At 45.0% G+C, this 18,239-nt stretch overlaps 1 protein-coding gene across 2 annotated transcripts in view; it reads left to right on the top strand.

Annotated features, from left to right (window-relative positions):
• The window catches only part of ETV5 (ETS variant transcription factor 5), a 59,122-nt gene extending 42,435 nt beyond the window's left edge, over positions 1-16,687 (top strand). For both annotated transcript variants that reach the window (XM_034999768.1, XM_034999769.1), the window contains 5 exons: positions 1,059-1,118; positions 5,781-5,849; positions 6,009-6,178; positions 10,515-10,616; positions 14,122-16,687. In XM_034999768.1, coding sequence (XP_034855659.1) covers positions 1,059-1,118; positions 5,781-5,849; positions 6,009-6,178; positions 10,515-10,616; positions 14,122-14,343 — 623 coding nt within the window. In that variant the 3' untranslated portion in view covers positions 14,344-16,687. The remainder of the gene's footprint in view (positions 1-1,058; positions 1,119-5,780; positions 5,850-6,008; positions 6,179-10,514; positions 10,617-14,121) is intronic.
• Positions 16,688-18,239: the final 1,552 nt, after the last annotated feature.

The raw sequence follows: 18,239 nt of genomic DNA, 5'->3' as shown, positions 1-18,239 counted from the left end.
GGGTGGTGGGTAGGTTTTCAGCCTTTTCCATGGCAGTTTTTCTTGAAGACCCTGGGGAAGGGTGGGGCAGTATGTATTTGAATGAATTTTGCAAGTGGAATTGGCTATATAGTTTGCTCTTGGCTTTCTGGGAGATAATACATAGATTGCTCAATTCAGGCAGAAATGGATTATGGGAAAGGCTGGGAGGTAGACAGAAGGGAGACATCTGTTGCTTTATGATAAAAAAAATTACCAAGCGTATAGGTATTGATAGCTTGTAAAATTCTCACTGGCATTCCTCCTAAAAGCTTTGATGTATTTTTCTCAGGAACAGGCATGACCAGCAATATTTTTCCTTGGGGATTGACATTTTAATCCGTCCTGAAGAGTTTTTTCACCCCACCCCACCCCACCCCACTTAAAGCAAGACACTCAGCAGATGTTACCATATCTGTAATTCATGTGTCCCACATGGGCACAACTCAACCTACCAGCTTTCCTCTCAGTGGACACCTGGATAACCTGATGCTTGAAAAAGAGCCCACTTGAGTTCGGGTTTCATTCCAACACTTCCAACATGGGGAAACGTCCTTCCAAATGGCCTTGCCCTCGCTTCCTAACCTCAAATCCCCTAACCTCTTTGGCCTAAAAAGGGGAGCAAATTGGGAAAGATCTAAAGCACCCCTCATCCCACTCTAACCCCCAAAGCCCCTGAGTCAGTAGAGACAGAAGGCCAAGCTCGGCCTTTTGAAAGCCAGTTTCTTTTTATACCATTAGCTCTCTCCCCAGATTTGGTGTTAACTAATTTCTAAAATGAACAAGTTATAAGAATGAAGCATCATTTTTTCCTTCTTGTTCTCTTGATGAGGAGCCAAGAGTCCTACTTTCAAATGGTGGGTGAGGGTGTTGCCCATGTTGCCAGTTAGGGTGGCACCTCTGTCCCAGGTCAAGACCAGAAAGACATGACCTGGGAGCAGGAGAAGGTCTAGGGGCTTCACTACGGGGCTGCAGTTCAAGAGATGTGCTGACTCACGTACAGAAGCTACTGACAGAGTATGTGTCTGTTTCTCTTTCAGAAGTGCCTAACTGCCAGTCGTCCTATATCAGAGGGGGGTATTTCTCCAGCAGCCATGAAGGTAAGTAACTTTAAAAAAAAAATAATATTCAAGCAAGCTTAAAATTTCTCAGCTTCCAGGCTAAGATTTGGGATCATAGGTTAAACCTTTCTTAAGTCATGAAAATGAGAGCCAATTGATGGTAACCTTCAGTTATTTGGGGGCACACTCCTGAATGCAGTGAGGGCCACCATCATTTTCAGTAGTAATGGCTCTCACTTTTCAGAGGTCACAGGATAATATGAAGAAAAAATAAACCAATCTGGTTCCCCCATTTCCATCCAGGGAGGTGTATGTGGCCGTTTATAATATTATCAGCCTGAACTAGAACTTGGGAACTGTGTGAATACTTGAGATGGTACGTTTAGGACTTCTTCTCTGAACACTGAAACGGGGAAGGGATTTTTTTCTTAGAACATTTTCCCCAGAAGTACATCTTGTTTTTTGTCCTAAAGATAGATTGATTGATTGATTGATTGATTGATTGATTTGACAGAGAGAAACACAGCAAGAGAGGGAACACAAGCAGGGGGAGTGGGAGAGGGAGAAGCAGGCTTCCCGCTGAGCAGGGAGCCCGATGCGGGGCTCGATCCCAGGACCCTGGGATCATGACCCGAGCCAAAGGCAGACGCCTAACGACTGAGTTGCTTTTTGTCCTATACATCTGTCCTTAAATACCCAGGGCAGTGTGATTCCCCAAACCCATGGCATCAGCTTCACCTGGGATCTGTTGGAAATGCAGGTTCTCGGGACCCACCCCACACTGCTGACTCAGAGGCTCCAGGGGCCCAGCACTCTGGGTTGTGACACGCCTTCCAGGGAGTCCTGATGCACGCTCAGTTTTGAGAACTGCTCTAGCATGGAGAGTCGCAGCTTTGGTTGCACGTTAGATCAGCTGGGAGCTTTTAAAACTTTTGGTGTCCGGGCTTCACCCAGAACAAGTAAATCAGAAATTCTAGGGTGGGGCTTAGGCATTAGTCCTTTTTCAAGGTCCCCAGGTGATTCCAGTGTGTATCCAAGGAGGATTGAAAAGCTCATAAGACAGTACTAGGAAGCATCTGCTCGTTTTTTAAGTGATTGGTTCACAAGCGTGATTTCTATGGGTAGCTGCTTCCTGCTGACCTGGTGAGAGGGGACACCCAGTGGGGTTGCACTGGGTGCCCGAAAATATTCTGAATGTGTGTCCAGCCCTGGGAAGGAAGAGCTGTCTACCGGACCTCTGACTGTGATCGATCGGCACAGCTGTGTGGGGCTCTCTTCCAGGTTCCCGAATGTTTCTGCGGCAGCAACTGATGTCTGCAGCAGGCAAACTGGGAGGGAGTGGGGGAAGAGAGGGAGGAAAACATTGTGCATAATTACAACATTTAGAAAGGAGCATGCTCTTACAGGAAATATTTTTAGTAAAGCATTGGACTGCTTACTACACACAGAATATCAGGCGAGTTTGTGTGTTTCCCCCCTACTCTTTCCCATTCCTCTCCCTGACCACCCCCCATGCATCGGAGAAGCTAGTTTCAAAGAGACCTGCATTCTTAATTACTCTAAATTACCATGATGTGGCTTCTCCTTCCTTCTTCTATAGGCTTCACCACGGATGCCAGTTAGTGAGACAAGTGTTTCTGATTGGCATCTGCGATTACTAAGATAGCCATCCTGCCTTAGTGCTCGTTCACCTGGAATCTCTGCGCGGCGGGTAAATCTTTCCTCTCCACTGGGCTCCTCAAACAGGTTCTTCCTTCCTGCCACCTTTGAGTGGTGGGATGGTTGTGGCCACAACTGCTGTAACTGCTGGGGCAAATTCAACTGACTTAATTTCACTTAAGCCAACAGCATCTTGCAGATGTTTTAGAGGACCTCGTGGGGCAGTGACTAGAAACCGCAGATACACCGAAACGACACTCATGGGCAGGCCCTCATCTGATTGGTTTGAAAACCAAACCTAGAATTTCATTGAGATTTACATTTTTTTTCCTGTATACTGTGAATGTATTATCCTTACCTAGAGGAAGAACAGGAAGAAGAGCACTAAAAATAACATGGCAAGTTTGACAGATGTGTAAACTTTGAAGGAGTTTACTTATAATGACTTTATAATGAGGCAATTAAAACATCACTGGAGTGTCAAAATCCAAATGGAAAGTCAGGAAATTTATAGCTTCCTGGCAGCCAAGGCAAAAAAAAAAAAAAAAAAAAAAGAGGAAGGAAGGAAGAAAGAAAGAAAGAAAAAGAAAGAAAGAAGAAAGAAAAAGGGATTATGTAATTCTTGTTGATAATATAAAGTATAACAATTTGTCATAAGAGTCAGTTTCCTAGTACCAGACTGGAAAATAAATTTATCATAGGAGGCACTGAAACCCTGACTTAAAAGCTAGCATTGTATTCTTAAATCTTTTCTTAATGGAGAATCTTTCATATTTATTCAAATATTTGTTGAGCACTAATTATGTACGAGGTGATATGAGGATACTAAGATATTCAGGACATGGTCCTTATCCTCAAGGAATTTAGAATCCATAACAGAGACTATATAAGATAAAGCTCTCACATTATCCGATTAATTTCTTTTTGGGGGAGAGGGGGAGGGAGAGAGAGAATCTTCAGGCCCAGTCTCACAACCCTGACCTGAGCCAAAATCAAGAGTTGGACGCTTAACCGACTGAGCCACCCAGGCACCCCTACAATTCATTTCTTAATACTACTTATCACAGTGTACAATTACTATCTTAATTTTTTTAACATTCATTTATTTTATAGTTATGTGCCAGGAACTACTCTTGACACGGAGGTATAAAGATAAACAGATCAATGTAACAGAACATATGTTAATAACTCATAATATTCTCACACAACTAATTCTCATACAATTAGCATCTTCCGCTGTCTGCAAATGAGGAAGCTGGAGCACAGAGGTCACACAGCCCATCCAGGTCCATCATTCTGGCTCCATGGCCCACACTCTGTAATGCTCCACAGTACCCCGAGGCTCAGTTTTCTTTCCCTGCTTTATTATATGTCTCCTCCCGTCGGGGTACAAGCTCCATGAGAGCAAGAACCGAGTCTCTATTCTTCTTGTTATCCACCCTCTTCTGGTGCCTGGCATAAATATTTATTGGATTAAATAATAAATAAATGTCAATAAAATATACTTCCTTTGATATCGTGAAGCAAACAGAGAAATAGTTCTTGGGGCTGAGAAAACAAAGATGAATAATACAAACCTCAAGATAATCTCAGTTTCTTCCAAGTTGGGCAGTGCTTTCCCAGTCCCAGGCCTTTTAAGCATGGCACTGGTCCTGCCAAGAAGAACTTGATCTTGGCCAATTGTGAAGAAAGAACAGCCGTTTATTTCTTGGCGTCTTTACCCGTGGACTTTTCAAGTGCTAGCAAATCCCTCTCAGAATCTCAGGCTAGTCCTTCACTGCAGCGCAGCCTCGCGGCCTGTCCCCGCCGCACCCCAGACACACGCACACACACCCCTGTAGTACCCAGCCAGGTGGATGGAGCAGGGCACTGGGCTGAGCACATGGGAGCTGCCGGGGCTCTCTGCTGAGGAGTGTGCTGGAAGAGGAGCAGGCTCGACCACAGGGAGGGATAGGGTCCCCATCAAGCCTATTAACTGACTTTGATTTGAACAGCTGATCTTGTCAGGGTCCCTGGTGACATGACTGGGTGGTCAGCGCGGAGTGCACATTAAGGGTGTGTGGATTGAGAGTGCCGGCCATCCTTCCTTCTCCTTTTTTTTTTTTTTTTAAGATTTTATTTATTTATTTGTCAGAGAGAGACAGTGAGAGAGGGAACACAAGCAGGGGGAGTGGGAGAGGGAGAAGCAGGCTTCCAGCGGAGCAGTGAGCCCAATGCGGGACTCGATCCCAGGAGGCTGGGATCATGACCTGAGCCGAAGGCAGACGCTTAACAACTGAGCCACCCAGGCGCCCCCTTCATCCTTCCTTCTCCTTGACCCCTTTCACTTTTTGCCCTCTTTTCCTTTCATTTCCACTTACATGTGTTGAGCCCATCAGTTCCCCTTTTTTGACCTCTGTTTTGTTGTCTCTATAATGAATACGTTTTTATTGGTGGAAAGTCTCTTCAGATTTCTTCCATTATGTTTGGTGATAATACTTCCAGCTTGCTTTTAAACTTGTCGCTGGTCACAATCCTCCACAGGCCCAAGTCTTTACTCATTTTGGCAGCATTGTCTACCCTCCAAGCTCTTTCATAATTGAATGAGGTACACGGGCAGCCTCGACAAGTCCTGAGAAAGGTTGAAATTAATATTTGCTAAAAGGAAAATGGCAAGACTATGTACAGATCAACCAAATCCTCCCGGCTAGGCCAACTGAAATAGATGAGATGTCTTCTCAGATATAAAAGCTTAGTCACAGCAACACTGACCTATACAGACCTCATAACAAGATGTGAAGGAACTTATTGGTGACTCAGCACTTCCCTGCAGTTTTAGCTTGAATGGCAGGAATCGACGCTTCACTGACTGAGACATCAGAACACGAACACCTAAGTCCTTTTGAAGGCCCCCCAAATTCAGTCTGGCATACATATGGCAATTAGTAGGGCTTAGGAGCTGAAATAGTAGAATTCCATTTTAGTCCTGAAAGCCGGAGTTTTAGTAGAATACAGATAGAATTTGTTAAGCAACATGGTCTTTCTTTTTAAATTTTCCTTCAGGTTTTTCATATGAAAAAGATCCCCGGTTGTACTTTGATGACACTTGTGTTGTTCCTGAGAGACTGGAAGGTGAGTAGCCCCTCCAGTTTGTTGCTAAGCCGGAATGTCAGAGGTATCGGAATGCCTCAGTCTTGTGAACGCCAAGTTGGCATTAACAACTCCGTCATGCCCAGATTGTCCAAGAAACCTAAGACTAAAGTATTGCATGTATATCCTCGTCCCAAATAGGCAAAGTCAAACAAGAACCCACCATGTATCGGGAGGGGCCTCCTTACCAGAGGCGAGGTTCTCTTCAGCTGTGGCAGTTCCTGGTTACCCTGCTTGATGACCCAGCCAATGCCCACTTCATTGCCTGGACGGGCCGTGGCATGGAGTTTAAGCTGATAGAGCCTGAGGAGGTAAGCACTGGTGCTGGGCTTGGAGGATATTTGATTGGTTGATGATGATGATGATGATGTCTGCTCTTGTTTAGTTCTCCACTGAGGCTTTTTACTGTGTTAAGTTTGCTCTTCCTTCTCATTCAAATTCTGGCCTGGCCAATGGGCTTGGTAGTTCTCTTCCTAGTAATAGGACAATTTACAATTTGGGAACAGGCAGAGTTCTCCACTGTAGAAAACACAAAAAGTACTAGTAACACGTCTGCAAAATCAGAAGAGTGAGGCCATGAAGACAGGCATCCACATAGCATCTGTTTTCCATCTTGGAAAGTCTTTTTCAAGTGTTGTTTCAGTGATACCAGCTTGTTTTGGTGTGGGTCCTCGTATGTCACAGGCTATATTTGAGGCTACATGAACATATTGTATGACATTTTGGTAATATCAGACGCAACTACCCCACCATATATTTCAAATGGCTCTACCCTAGAGAGAGAAAATGATCAGAAATGGGTCAATCTTATGAGCCTAGATTTTTCTTAAGTGTATTATGTGGCATCACAATAGTTGAGAGGTAGCCCAAACCTTCATTATTTTAATAGAAAAAGAAACACCACCAGAACTATAGACAGAAAGGCCTACAGACAGCACCAGGACCATTTCTTCAATGGGGAGAATCTACAGAACCCCTTTCCTGAATATCACATAGCAAAGTAAATTAAATCATGTTCTCAGTTTGGCATATTCCAAAGGGGTTGATTTCAAATTTCTATTTGATTTAGACTCGAGAGAGATTATAAATGGGAAAAAAAAATGCCCTGAAAATCTGATGTAGGCTTCTTTTGGTAGCATATACCTAGGTATTATATGCTAAACCAGCAGAGCAAAAGGTATCTTTGGGTTGGGTGTAAATGAAATGGGAACAGTCCCCTTGGAAGGCATTGAGCAAGAAGGGCAGTTTGAGATGTTCAATTAACTCCGGGGCTCACTTCAGCCCACCAAGGGTATCAGTTGGCCCCGGGGGGTTAACAGCAGGAAGTAGCCACTTGGCACTTGATTTGGAAGAAGAAAATGGTCTGAAAGTTAAAATGAGAAAAGGAGACTATGTGGATTGGAAAGTCTAAAGAATCCTAGCTGGTAGGAGGGGCAAGGAAGGCTTCACTAAAGGCAGTTATAAAAGAAGGATCTGTGGTGTTCCCTGTCTTGTATCCTTCATAACAATGAAAGTGTGTCAACATCTCCTATCATCAGCCGTTTCCGTTAAGACTGAGTCTCCCTTCAAAGCCAGAGTTTGGTATGCCTGTGTTTTTCGGAGTCTTCTCCTGGGGCAAGTCATGTGGAAATGGCGCCATGCTCGAGAGCCATCCACCCCACCTTCTTGGCCTGGTTGGTAGGAGGCTTGAAGAAAGCGTGTTGCCCGGACCCACTGAGGCTTGCTGCAAGCACGTCTGTCATGAGGCCAGTCCTTATTGATTTATCTCATTTCACAAACAGGAGCTTTTATTACTTTATTGCCACTGCCTCGGGCCTAAGCAGAGCCTGTGTTGTTGCAGGTAAACCTGGTTATGACCCTCTGTAAAGCTGTTATTGAATCTTCTGCTCTCCTACCAGCAGGAAAGACAATGATGAACAGATGGCAAAGGGCGCCTGCTTTCGTACTTCATAGAGAAACTAATATTAATCCAAAACGCTCATAAATGCCAAGTAGCCAAGTCACACGAGAGGCCTCTGGTGGCCTTGCACCTCCCTCGGCTGACGGGACCGCTTCGTTTCTGCAGGAAGTACTTCTTTCCACCCCACCTTGAAATCCCCCAGCGCTCCGCGAGCTCTGAGTGTTCGGTTCTCTGACGTTCCAGAACCGCTTCTGTGCCGTGTGCGCACTTGGGCCGCAGGACATGCCGCATGCAGCGTTGGTTGAGCTCTTTCCCTACTGGTTGTATAACTTTGCCGTCCCCACTCTTTGTTAAAGTCAGGAAGAGACCAACTCCTCGAGAAAGCTGGAAGACGTTGTCATGGGGGGAGCTTGAAGGGTGAAGCGGAGGAGGAAGCTGTTTGGGACGTAATTGTAGGCAGCTGTGTGGCTGAGTAGTGCACTCTGGGTAATTATCCATAATATCCATTACACTGTGCATGGAAATTGTGGTTTTAGAACTGCGTTTTGGCAGGCCCCCTAATCAAATGTCTTTTGATAGTCATCCAGCTTAGCACCCTCTCAATTATGACTGACTCGGCTTTAATCTGGAGCCATTTTAACTGTGAATCTGCATTAATGAATATTTTGGGGGGTAGGGTTGTTTGTTGAACATGTGGCAGATAACTGATGCCATGGGGAGGTTTAAAAGGATGGGCTGCGAGAAAGAGCTGCTCCCCGTGCTGTGGCTTGCTCTCTCTTGAAAAGGGAGGGGAAAAAAATGTGAGGTTTTTTTTTTTTAACTCTTTCTCGGCCTCTGTCCTCAAGATGCGTGTGATCAAAGTAATGAATGGGAAAATGAAAGAAAGAGCTGCTAACAAGCTCTTGCCTGCTCCCCTCCCCCCAGAAGTAGGGCAGCCCTCATTTCCAGCAGCTTACGGTTGTGCCGCATCATGCATTACTGTGGGAGGAGCAGCCCTGGGGAAGGCTACTGAATCACAGGGCCCCGGCCCAAGAGGATGAGTCAGTAACTATGGCTACCAGAGCTGCTCGGAAGTCGATGCATGTACAGAACCTCGCTCCAGTAAGCCATTGCCTATGCAAGTGACGGCAAAGAGAGGTCAAGGCTGAAGTTGAAGAATATTCCAGAATTGATTTCCACCACTGAATCCAGTAAGGCGATGAGGCCGGGCTTCCTTTCAGGTGCCCTGCATCACTTGCGGGCTCACAGCAGTTCAAGGACAGCTTCGTAGTGTCCTTTCTTTGGAACAGGATGGAAGGACATGTATTGGTTGCGCAGGTCTCCCTTGCACTGCTGTTTCTGTTGGTCTAAAATGTTTATCTTCTCTAACCAAAGGATGGATTTTTGGTGAATTGTGCCTTTTTGGCTATTTCGAAGAGACACTTGAATGGGTGCAGTATGGAGAAAGGAGAGCCAGGGACATCATGCGTGCCATACGGGGCCCAGGGCAAACGAATGGAAACTTCGCTTTCACACGGTCTGTTGCAAGTCAGAGAGGAATCATGGCTATTGAATTATTCTAATGTAATTAGGACAGACGCATTCTTCCTTGCTTATCAGATCATTTCTGGTATTTTTAAAGGTCATTTTAGAATCCTGATTTCAGAAGATGTTGCTTTCATTCTGCCCAGATGCTTTAAGGAAGTATTTTAAGTGAAATGCTTTTTTATGATCCGCTTTTCCCATTTGCAGTCTCCCTACTTCCCATTCCATGTGTAACATCTGTTTTTTTAAAGCTCAAAGGAATATAGTTATTTTGTGTGTGTTTTTTTTAAGTTTCCAAAAGTGACCTCAAATATTCAAAACATGGCCCCTGGTTTCCATACATTTAAAGACCTCTGAGGAGACTCCCATTTCTAGAGTTACTCTCCTCCTACACGGACGGTTGCCCTTACAAGTAGGATTTGGATGTTGAGATACTTGAGAACAGAAATTGCTTGGCTGTCCCGACAATTGGGTAAAGTCCACTAGGAAGTTTTCTTGCTATAAGGCTTCTTTGCCCAAAGCTCCAATTACATCTCCCCATCACTGCACCTCAGGTGGACTGGGTTGGATATAATGCACTTCAGAACTGTTTGGGAAGCCCTGTTAATTTTTCATTAAGTGGATAATGGTGCTGCATGTTTTAATGTCCATTCTGCAAGTCTGCTGGGAGCAGGGGATTGGATGGCAGTGGGCTGGAATGATCTGGTTCCCCCTTACTCCATGAGCTGCAGTAAGTAAACAGCTCCCAGCCCCTCGCCAATCTTATTAGAATTGAACTTTTGCTCTGCTGGCCCATTAGCAACTCACTAGTGTGTTCCTAATGTTTCAGGAATGACCATTCTAATTATTCCTTATTGACTGCTACAGAAACCATAGCACTTAATGGCAACATGTTAATGGTCTATGGATATTGGTCAATAATTCATATGTGGAGAAACAGTAGAGAGCCTGCTTCCTCTGGGACATTAGCCAAGCCCTCTGCAATCTTAAAGTGCTAGGATTCTTCCACCTCTGGATCTCACCTCTCTTAGCGGTTGTGACTGAATCATCACCTTTGTTGAATGTTGGGTCTTGAGGGAATTAAGTATTTTTGCTTCCAGGTCAGGGAAGTGGACTATTGACCAAAGCAGTCAAATCACAGAACTGGCGCTCCTGGGATTGGGAGAATACCACTAGGCCCAGGGAATGAGTTTGCATTGCTCTCTACTTTCCTGTCTCTTTAGGTTGCTCGGCGTTGGGGCATCCAAAAGAACCGGCCAGCCATGAACTATGACAAGCTCAGCCGTTCTCTACGCTATTACTACGAAAAGGGCATCATGCAGAAGGTGAGCCATTATAAGAAGCACCTAGACCACTCTGACCACTTTCAAAGAAAATGTCAAGGGCTTCTATGATGTGACTGTTTATAATGGCTAGGAGAAAATGTTAGCCTTGTAAGTGATTCTGTGGTAGGAAAAAATCTTGGGAGAACAAACTTAAGAGTCAAATGAGATATAAAGGATACTTTAATGCTCTTGGGAAAATGAACACCACAGGTTGCACGTGGAACACACTATAGGAAAATTAGGCTCCCTGGTTTTACTTAAACTGCCTCTAATTACAAAAATGTCCAGAAACATAGGCCAACAATTGCATCCATAAAGGAGTACATGAAGGAATCAACTTGAAGGCCTCCACTGCCATAAGAGCTGAGTTGAAGTCTTCAGCTGTCAAAACACCCAGACCTCTAAATATCTTGGTTAAAGACTCTCAATAGCGTTAGAGGAGTAAGGAAATCCTATTTCTCTTTCAGAATTTACAGAAAAAACTGGAACGCAAGTTAAAAAAACCCCAAGGTTTGTAAAATGGCAGCAGAATCACCTAGTACCAGCTCACTCTTTGCAAAATAAAGGATAAGGCATATTTTGAGGAAACTGGCACAAAATCTGAAAATCCCGTGGATAGGGAGAAGTTGGGGATGGTTAATCACTGGTTGGTTCATCTTTCTTAAGCCACCATATTTTATGCCGTGCTGTTGCCCAGATTCTAGCATTTACACATTTAGGCAGTCTGTGTGGTGGGTGGCCAATAAGATGCACTTGGCAGAAGCATATGGCCATTGCCGCTGAGAACTTGTCTGTGCCGAAGCCAGGCTGATCTTTCTCATAGGCAGGTGGTAATGTGACCCCATATTCCTCTCACCATCTTAAAAAATATTAAACAGCTTGCCATGGTCCTCTGGATAAAGAAGAAAGGTGAAGTTAAAGATAAAGTCTTACAGACTTTCTAGTGCTTCATACAGACTGTAAGGCTATTCCCAGTCTGGGAACTATCACCCAATTCCTGTTTCCTCACCCACACTTGACTGCTCTCGCTGGCACGGCCATCTTCTCTTAATTAATGTAGGATTTGTTTACCAAAGAATATACACCATGTGCATGGAGGTCATCAAGCATATTTGAAAATGAAAAAAAACCTCACCTATTAAGCTATCATCCTATTTAAGAACCAGAACATTCCGAATGCCTTCATTACCGGCCAGCCAATCATCCCTGCATCACTCCCAAGAATCTGAAGTCCTGGGACTGGGTGTCCTTTCCTGCTTCCGGTCGCACCTGCACACCTTTCTCTCACAGCCCTTCTCTCTGTACTGTAATGTAAGCTCCTGGGGGGCAGAGCTGGGGGTTTGACTTCAGTGCTTGGCACAGAGTTGATAGATAACCTAGGAAGGGTGGTTGCTCGATTTCCCCTTTGTGTAAGGTGTACAATTCAGCGGTTTTTTAAATATATTCACAGAGTTGTGCAACCATCACCACAATCAACTTTAGAAGATCTTATCACCCCAGAAAGAAACCCCAAACCCACTAGCCATCACTTTCCATTTCCCCCAAACTTCTCACACACACACACACACACACACACTCACTCCCCTTTTAATGTTAATACTATTAGGTGGAATCCTAAAATTCAGGAAGAAGTGCTGTCATTCCTTCGCTGTTCCCAACTCCAGATCCAACCTGAGGGAATGTGACAAGACATAATCACTTGAACTACCGACTGAGTTGTCCCTGTGACTAGGTCGTCAGTTGTTTCAAGAAGTAGAAGAGAACTTCATTTCTGAGAACAAGGCAGGCAAAGAGTACAGGAAGGCACAAGAATGAGGCTTGGATGGGTTCAGATCCTAATGCTCTCATTTATTAGTTGGGTGCTTTATATTAACCTCTCAAAGCCTCTCTTCCTAATAAAAGTGGAGATTAAAAAAAAAACAACAAAAAAACCCTGCTGTAATTTCACAGGGTAATATATGTGAAAATGTTCCAGAGATAATACTGTGCTACCCAATGTAAAGGATTGTTGTTATATTTATGACATGACCCGTGAGTGAAAGAGAACTAATTAAAGGTGAATGATAGCATGCCCGTGTGAGGAGAGAGGTAGAAAAGCTGTGGTCCCAAACCCTCAGCTTTTAAAAGGGAGGATTGAAGTGCACAGAGGTTAAGACTCATTAGTGACTGAACGAGGAGGGGAAGCCATCCACTCCTGGCCCCTGATCTCATATTATTTCCACTATGCCCTTTTGCCTCCCTCTGCTGTGTATATGTACTGGCTTTTGGGGTGGGGCATCAAGAGATTTAGGGTAAGTCTGTAGCTTAAAAAACTAAATAGGGTTGATGGATCGCGTACATCTGCTACCCTTGACTTGCTTTGGTGAAGATGTTGCTTGTCCCGTTTCACTCCCACAGCCCCTGGTTCCTAGTGTTTGAATTCCAAAGAACGTTGGCGCAAACAGCCATGTTCTGGTGACTAGACAGACATGTCACCATAAAATAAGCTTTCGGACCTATTAGAATTCTGCTGTTACCTCTACAAGCTGCCAGTGTAGCAGTGGATTTTTTTAAACCTAAGATTTGGAAGCAAAGCCATATTTCTGCAATTAAAAGAGATTTTAGAATCACAACAGAATGACCAAAGGGCAGAGTTAACTTCAACCTTTCGAATTTTTGAGCGTAAAAATATTTGATCAGTAATTTCAGCTGCCTTCCCTTACCGCTTTGCATTACCCAAGCAGAGCGTGTTATCAGGTTTGATTTTCAGGGGTTGGGTCCTCTTGCACTGACGCTAAATGACCAGCAGAGAATAGCTGATCCCGGTGACCTGGATGGCTCATCAACTACATCATGAGGCCTTCGAATCAAAACCTTTGGTTCTAATAATATTATAATGCATAAAATTCATAAAAAGGTAGTTCGCAGTTCTTCGGTGTAGCAGAACCACGGAATGCATAATTTAAAACTGCAGCTAAGCCAAAAAGCAATTTTATTTGGCTTTGGAACACATTTAAATTTCTACATAGGCTCTACTGATCAAATTCCTAGCCCTTCCAAATAACAAAGCAGTACTGTGAAGACTGTGAACTTCGGTGGTAACTGAAAACAGGGTCTGACCTTCTGCCTTTCACTTTTCAATCCTCCTTGTAACACCAAGCACCAGCCTCGACATAACCTTTCTTTCTAAGCTATGAGTACGACACAGTGAGAATTTTCCTCTAAAAGGACTTAAATAAATAAATAAATAAATGGCGAGCCTATCTACTGTGAATCTGAAATTCAGATGTCTTCAACTGCTGAGCGGTGGTGTCAGCAAAACCCTTGGCAGATAACAGGTCCCCGAGATTTATCAAAATAAATCTGAATGATTTGGACAATCAGCTACTAATGAGCCTCCTTTGGTCCCTGGCTCCTTGAGAACCTGATGACGTAAAAATACCTCATCATCCTTCCCTGGGTTTCCCCTTCCCCCCCCATGCCCTGTTCCAGCTGGGCCTGAGAAGGTGTGTTTTCTCTCTCTCAGGTGGCTGGGGAGCGATACGTCTATAAATTCGTCTGTGACCCGGATGCCCTTTTCTCCATGGCCTTCCCCGACAACCAGCGTCCGTTCCTGAAAGCAGAGTCCGAGTGTCACCTCAGCGAGGAGGATACCCTGCCGCTGACCCACTTTGAAGACAGCCCGGCTTACCTCCTGGACATGGATCGCTGCAGCAGCCTCCCCTACGCCGAGGGCTTTGCTTACTAAGTTTCTGAGTGGCTGAGCGGCCGAACCCTAGAGCTAGCAGTTCCCATTCAGGCAAACGAGGGCAGTGGTTTTGTTTGTGTTTTTGGCTGTTCCTAAAGCTTGCCCTTTGAGTATTATCGGGAGAACCCAAGCTGTCTCTGGATTGGCACCCTTAAAGACAGATACCTTGGCTGGGGAGTGGGAAAAGGGCAGGGGCGGAAAAGCCATCAAAAGGCTGGTGCCTCAGCTCTGATCCTGACAAGGTTACTGGGAAGAGATTGCAATGGAGCCTCCTTCCCATGGACAATATATGCAAAGCAATACCTTGTTCAGGTTAGTGCCCACAAACCAGGACAAGAGTGTGTGACAATCTGCATTGATCATGGACTACTAATTGCCTTTACATAGAAGGGCTCTGATTTGCACAATTTATTGAAAAAGAAATGACAAACCTATAGAACGGTCGGCTAAGAAGCTGGGGAGGCTCAACCCGCAAAGGGTTAAAAGTAGATCTTAAAATTCGGAGAGTTCTTCTAGCTCAAGCTGAAATGTTTTCCCCCTCCGTCTAGAAAGAAGGGGGGAAAGTCAGAACAGCTGTTACCCACTCCATGGTTCTCAAATAATAAACCGTTGCTACTCTTGGGAACCTTCTAGCCATGTGGTCACCAAGTAGAACAAGCCCCCTTTCTCTTCCCAGTCACACGGCTGTGTGTCGATGGCTTTCATTTTAGAAGGGTGATTTACACTTTTGACAGTATTTTGTTTTGCTTTGATTCGGGGGATCATTTTGTTTTGGTGGTTGTTTTGGAAAAACAGTTTATAAACTGATTTTTGTAGTTTTGGTATTTAAAGCAAAAAAAAAAAAACAAACCTTTTGGTAACTGTGCACTGCGTCCTTAGCAGGGCAGTGCCGACTGATGAAGACGCTGCAGCTTGAAAGGGGCTTTGCTGGGGGCGCCCCCTTAGCCGCGCACAAGCCCACTCTATTGCCTGCTTTGTGCTTTCTGCACCAGACAGCCTGACGGAACATTTGCACCTGAGTTGTACATTTTTGAGGTGTGCAGGGCAGCCCGGACACACCACTTAGATTCTATGTGTATAGTTCCCCGTGTCCTCTAACATGCCCTCTCTGGAAAGCATATGTACATAATACGCGTCATGTCCATTTGACACCTGGCCACCCGGTGGGAACCCTGGGGATGTCTCCCCGGGCATGACCGATGACAACTTCCATTTCATCAGTTTGTTTTCTTTTCTTTTTTTTTTTTTTCTTTAATCCTTGGACTTTAAACCCTGCATATGATTCAATAGGGTTTGAGATGTACGTGTGACACTGACAGGTAAAAAAACAGTGCTAGCATTTTAGTTTCCCACCACCTTAAAAAAAAAAAAGAAAAAGAAAAAGGTTTACTCCGGTTGCTGTATGATATTGGAAAAGTTTTCCACCACCCAGCTAAAGCGATGTGCAAGTCGGCCTCAGAGTAGAGGAGAAGTTCCTAGGAAGTGGTAGAGTCTTGCTGCCTGCTCCGCTGTAGGATCCCGCGCCCCCCGCGGCACTTAGCACGCTGAGAATGGCCGCTGGTCTGCCGCCGCGCCACACCGAGTGCTGACTCGGTGAGGGGAAGAAACACGCTTTGAGTTGTTTGCCTCTGACTGGGGCGTGCGCCCGTCTCCGCCAGTCCCCCTTCTGACCAGCAGCCGCACGTCTGCGAAGAGGTTCATAGGGAGAAGGGGTGCGTTTTATAGCAACGAACACATGAGGTTTTCCTCTACTGGAAGCTAATTAGCCCGCCAAGGTATTGAACCTCTAGCTTGGGCCTTAATTAGCATTGTACTCTAATCAAAGGACTCTTTCCCAACCATATTTATAGCTCTCTAACCTACACATAGTCTATATATAGATGCATATTTTACCCCCAGCTGGCTAGAGATTTATTTGTTGTAAATGCTGTATAGGATTTTGGTTTTTTTGTTTCTGTTTTGTTTTATATTCTTTCTTATCCTGGTTTGGGTTTTCTTTTTTTGATGAATTTATGCTGTCTTAGCAAGTATGAAATAACCCTCTGTAGCCTGAGCTCCCCCCACCGCCCCCCTGTAACTATGGGGCCTGTACTGTCACGGGACACAGGATGGCGCATCACCGTTGCATTCCCATTGGACTCATGCACCTCCCGGATGGTTTTGGTTTTTTATTTGTTTTCTTTTGTTTTCGCTTCTTTTCCAGAGTGTGGAAAGTCTACAGTGCAGAAAGGCTTTAACCTGCCAGTTGATTTGAAGTACTTTCCCCTGCGCAGGGCCGTATGCATCCTGCCAAGCTGCGTTATATTCTGTACTGTGTACAATAAAGAAGTTTGCTTTCAGTTTACCAAGTGCCTGAAACCTGCCTCTTTCTTGCCCTCTGCGGTCTAATTTGAAAGCAAGCAGAAGCCACCTGGCTTCCTCTCTCTAATTCCCCCTCTATCTCTCTCTCTCTCTTCCTCTCCCCCCCACCCCATTCTCCCTCTGTCCCTCTCAGTTATTTAGCCTTACCAGTGGACTGGAGTAGAGACTAATTAAAGGAACTGTTACCTGGAAATAGAAGTGCATAGTGCTCTTTGGCCTTACCTCTTAAACTCTAGATAAAAACTGAATCCGAAGCACTAGGAGGTAGAGAGGTCCTCTTCCTCAGCCAATGGTGAGCTGAGACCACCCCATCTCCTTGAGCCCACCTACCTGCTCAAAATTAGTAACCATTTTTTAAAGCCTAGCTCCTGTTTGGACCCTGGACTGTGTGTAAGATTACTAATGAGGCTAGGATTGTGAGTTCCAGAGTGATTCTAGCTCATCCCCTTGGATACATACTTGCAAAAACAGTAAGCACCTAAGAAATTCTTCGTTACTAATTTTCCCCCAACAAGCTTTAATCATAACAAGTAAAATTTTTACCAATATCAGGCTGTTCCTTTGGGAAGGACAACAAAGACTTCAGAAAGCCTTGGCCTGTTTTTTTCCTAGACGTGCAGCAGAAGGAATTTTTTTTTCCCAGTGCATCTCCTCCTGGTGGGCATGTATCGGTTGATTGCGTGGGGCAGGTGTGGTGGAAGGAAATACAGGGTGCTGGGCTGTGTGCGGGGCGGGACCATGCCGTGTTCCTCTTTCACGCTTTTCTGCACCTTCCTTTGGGCTTTTCAAGACTCCTGTTACAGGAGAGAAATAAGTAGAACCTTTTTTCAGGCCTCTAACAGAAGGCTTTCTGTAAGTTTATCTACCATCTTTCTTTCACTCTTTTACAAGCCCGTAAGTGTACAAACATCTGAGACTGAATCCGTGCACAGCGGCTCGAATCGGAGCTTGTGAGGGTTTATGCCTGCCACATAAACCCATTAGCTTCGACAGATTAAGAAAAGATGCTTGGAGAGAAGGCAGCGGAGCCGAGGACAAAGCGAGCTTCACCACGATAAGGCTCTGACAATCAGTTCCCCATTATTCACGGGCTCATTATCCAGCCCGGGCCCAGACCCAGATCGTTAACCTAATGCGGGAGGTCACCAAACACTGGGCCGCCCTTCTAGCGTTGGGCACTAGGATAAGGAAGCCCAGAAAATGTGAAGTTTACTCTTCATCGAGGTCCCCTTTCATGAGCCAGGCCAGGCAAACAATGCTTACTCAGTTGGTAGATGACAAAGAGGTAGTGTGAGGGCAAAAGAATGTGGTCATGAGAGCCAGGGAATGCGCAGAATCTAAATTCTAACGCAGCTGGGACAAACGTAAACTAATGTGGAAGAAAAACACTCATGTACCCAGACGGTTGGACACCTTACACAATCCGTTGCCTGGTGGTGCAGGTGGCTGGTGCTCCGTGTGTGGCCTCTGGAACACAAGCAAAAGGGAAAAAAGGCCAGTGGTAGAGTTTTAGTACATATATATGTAAGCATTGA

This window comes from Mirounga leonina, unplaced genomic scaffold (assembly GCF_011800145.1).
Source record: "Mirounga leonina isolate KUSES-001 unplaced genomic scaffold, KU_Mleo_1.0 Mir_115, whole genome shotgun sequence".
NCBI lineage: Eukaryota > Metazoa > Chordata > Mammalia > Carnivora > Phocidae > Mirounga > Mirounga leonina.
This window is presented reverse-complemented; position numbering and strand designations above follow the sequence as displayed.